Source organism: Physeter macrocephalus, chromosome 3 (genome assembly GCF_002837175.3).
Source record: "Physeter macrocephalus isolate SW-GA chromosome 3, ASM283717v5, whole genome shotgun sequence".
Classification (NCBI taxonomy): domain Eukaryota; kingdom Metazoa; phylum Chordata; class Mammalia; order Artiodactyla; family Physeteridae; genus Physeter; species Physeter macrocephalus.
This window is the reverse complement of record NC_041216.1, coordinates 14,889,714-14,893,513: the sequence shown is the minus strand read 5'-3', so window position 1 is coordinate 14,893,513 and position 3,800 is coordinate 14,889,714. Positions and strand designations below refer to the sequence as shown.

The following is a 3,800-nucleotide window of genomic DNA, read 5'->3' as shown; positions in this document are numbered from 1 at the left end:
AACGGGAGAGGCCACAGCGGTGAGAGGCCCGCGTACCGCAAAAAAAAAAAAAAAAAAAAAAAAAAAAAAAAAAAGAAGTACAGCTGCCGGGAATTCCCTGCGGTCCAGTGGTTAAGACTTGGCGCTTTCACTGCTGTGGGCCTGGGTTCAGTCCCTGGTGGGGGAATTAAGATTCCACAAGCCGTGCAGCACAGCCAAAAAAAAAAAAAGAAAGAAAGAAAGAAAAAAGAAATATAGCTGACTTTCAAAACAGGCACCCGCCTGTGAGCCTCAGGATCACCTGCTCTTCTGAGCAGAGCTGCCCCTTATCCTTGAAGTCCCAAGGGATGGTTAGTGTGGGACTGAGGGATGGAAGCGGGTGGGGAGCAGTGCAGGAGCAAGAGCTGGGCTGGCCTGGAATGGGGGCGTCCAGTGAGGGCTTGGTGGCGAGGACGAGGGTGCCAGCCAAGGGCCTCTGTCTGAAGTTCAGAAGAGGAAAGGCCCGGGGGAGCCAGGCAGCTCGCACCCGTCCACAGGCGCCCATCTTGTGGTGGACTCGGCCCAGCCAGGGCCCGGGGTGGCGAAGCTGGGCGGACAGGGCTCTGCCTGGGCTGCGGTGGCCTGTGCTCTCCCGCTCGCTCGATTTGTTTGTCCGTTTACCGGTCACCTGCCCTTAAGGTGCCCACTACCTGGAGCGGGAGGCAGATGGGGACACACGCGTGTGGGCATTTCAACACAAGTGAGTGTGGAGTTCAGGGCTTCTGGGAACAGCGGAGAGAGGTCATGGGGCACGGAGGCGGGGGAGGGAAAGGTGATGCCGGAAGGCGTTAGGTTTCACCTGGTGGGCGAGGTGTGGAGCCCTGGAGTCAGAGGGCCCTGTGAGCAGAGGAGGAGGGGAACGGGCTGCCCCTGCTGTCCGCCATCCGCCTCAGCGGGGACAGTTGGGGGCCACAGGGGCACTGAGCCCGGCTGGGCCCCCGCTCTCCTCAGCCCACCCTTCTCCCAGGTCCACCACATCAACGCCAACTACTTCTTGGACATCACCTCTGTGAAGCCTGAGGACATCGAGAACAATGTCTTCAGCTTCTCATCCACCTTTGAAGACCCGTCCACAGCCACCTACATGCAGTTCCTGAAGGAGGGCCTCCGGCGCGGCCTGCCCCTCCTCCAGGCCTAGTGCGCCTGCTGGGCAGTGAGAAGCCCGCTGGACGGGGAGCTGGACAGGCCCCTCTGCCCCGGAGCCAGAGCAGCCCTCGCACATTTCACCTTCCACCTCTCAGGCTGCCCGTGGGGTCTGCGGCCATCCGAGCTTTGCCTCAGTGAAGGGGGGACAGGGGGTCCTTGGCTGACCAGGTGGATGAACCTCGAGCTCCAGCTGCCACCATCAGCCCTTTACTACCTACCTGGCTCCGGAAGCCGCTTGGGACCCCAGAAGAGGGCCCGAGGTCATCTCCCTGGACCTCACTCACTCAGGCACGTAGTCCCGGCCCTAGCAGGGCGAGTAGTAGGGAAGAGTGGGTGCGAGGAAGACAGGGCCACCCCCCTCTCCTTACCTTCACCCCCTCCCAAAGGGAGCACCAAGAAGCCCTGGCCTGAGGGTGTGGGCAGGCTGCCAGGGAAGCACTCCTGTGTGTCTGGAGCCGCCTTCCTCGCATAGCCCTGGCTGCCCTCCTGTGCTTGGGGTCCCCGGTGGAGTCAGTCTCAGCTGGAGACAGCCTTCTGGAAGCTCTGGGTAGGACCCTCCTTCAGAGGCGGAAATCGTACTGTTCCCTGCTCTCCCCAGACCACTCAATCCAACCTAACGACAGGGCCCCGCAGCCTATTTCGGGACCTCCTGGAAGCCAGCTCTCTAGGGAGGTTTACCATGAAGTAAGCTTCTGCCCTTGGCAAGGAGTCCGCTGAGGCCCAGGACCATGGCACCCCTACCGCCTACCCCAGCACAGGCCACAGCGGGACTGCTGGAGCCAGCGTCCCTGTAACACCTCCTGCCCCTCAGACCTCAGCTCCACGGAAGTGTAGCCCAGTCAGAGAACACAGCGTCCCCCAGAGCTGGCACTGTCCCAGCCATCAGGCAGCCCAGACCGGCCTGTCCACCACTGGGTGGCCACTGACTCTCCTTGGCCACTCTTAGGGCCTTGGTCCACATCCTGAGCCACTGACCACAGCCAGTCTCTTTTTTATACACGCAGGAAAAGTGTTTTTATGTGAACTTTCTCACAGTTTATATTTTTGATAGCCCTGGCACTGAGGAGAAAGGAAGGGGCCGTGGTACCCCCCAGAAGCTGCCCCATGATGGCTGGATCTGAAAGCCTAGGTGGATCCAGCTTGATGTCTTTGCAGTTGCTGCTGTGGGAAGAAACACCCCTCTCTTCCTTCTCTTCCAACTGTTTAAAAATAGTTCTCAGAGGGTCAGTATACCCCCTGCTGTATCCTTGTCCTCCACTCAGGCCCCTGAGGGGCCCTTGGGCTTTCGTAAAGCCCCCTCCGCCGCCCACCCCTGCCCTCGCTTATGCCCCCTCTGCCACCCCACAGGGGGGCTCCCTCCTGAACCTGGAAGGGGAAGGAAGGTAAACATTTCCTCAGATGCACTCCCAGGCCTCCCACCTGCCACTGGAGCTTCCACACTGAGTCTTCCTCACAGACTGTCGTGTTCTCAGTGTTGTATCAAGTATTGTAATAATGGCCAATTACCAAGAGCTTTCTCTACCTAAGGCACTTTGTTAAGATCACATGCATTTCCTCATTTAATCCTCACAACAGACGTGAGGCAGATATTAATCATTCCCATTTTGCAGATGAAGGAATTGGGTCTCAGGAAAGTGAAGTGACTTGCCCGAGGTCACTCAGTGGTAGGGTTGAGGTTCAGCCTGTGTCTTGATGTTGGAGTGTTTTGTCTTGCACTAGACATGCCACCCCCCACCCCAACCTCTCTCTCCCCTGTTTTCACTGAGGTGAGAAACAAAGCCTTTCAAACCAAAATGTCTTATTCCCCTCTCTTCTCCAGAGCAGATGAGGCGTGAGCCAACAAGCTCAGCCCAGTTCTTTGTGTTCCTTCTGGAAGGCAGTGCTTCCATGCCACTTACAGGGAGGGAGGGCACCGAGCCTGTCTCAGTGCTTCCAGGCATGGGTGGCAGTAGCCTGTCCCATGAGCCACCCAGTGTCAGCAGAGGCTCAGCCCTCCCACCTAGCAGGCTCTTCCCCTCACGCTGGTCTGGGAAGGCCGGCGCCTTGATGAGCGACCTGTACCCCTTGAAAGGTAAAGCTTGTTTGGGCTTTCTGCATCCTCACCTGATGCCTCTGCCTGACCCCCCCCCCACCATGAGCCCTGAGGCTCATGGTGGGGGAGGGCCCCAGCTGCCCTCTTTTGTCACCGCTCTGCCACTTCCCTCCCCTGTCCCTAATGTGTCCTATAATAAAACTGGAGATTAGGGTGGTTCTAAGTGCCTTTCCTTTGAGCTGGATGTTGTTCAGTTCTGTCCTCGGTCTCATTCCTCTGCTGGGATTGGCTTGGCAGATGTGCAAGGGAGCATGGCTGGAATGCCTTTGGGGACTATCTTATTTGTCACCAGAAGGCTTGAGTGACTTGCTTAAAAGAAATTTGTGATAGACCTAGAGGAAGAACTTACTATTTTTAGAATCTGGTGCTCTGTGTTGAGAAAGATTCTGAAGTTAAACCCATCATCTTAGAAGCAGAGCCTGAGACAGGCATTAGGTAAATTTCTTTGAGGGTGTGAACTTCAGGAAAAACCTGTAAAAGAAGGATTGAAGCAGAAGGGGGAAAGGAAGAACCTTGAGCAGGGATAGAGTCTCAAAGCCAAGCC

At 57.1% G+C, this 3,800-nt stretch overlaps 1 protein-coding gene across 2 annotated transcripts in view; it reads left to right on the top strand.

Annotated features, from left to right (window-relative positions):
- Positions 1–3,418, top strand: part of SELENON (selenoprotein N) — a 16,874-nt gene extending 13,456 nt beyond the window's left edge. Inside the window, exon 11 of one of the 2 annotated variants that reach the window (XM_007130896.4) lies at positions 986–3,418. In XM_007130896.4, the coding sequence (XP_007130958.3) occupies positions 986–1,156 (171 nt within the window). In that variant the 3' untranslated portion in view covers positions 1,157–3,418. The remainder of the gene's footprint in view (positions 1–985) is intronic. The other variant, XM_055083553.1, reaches the window with a different exon arrangement.
- The last annotated feature ends 382 nt before the right edge of the window (positions 3,419–3,800 follow it).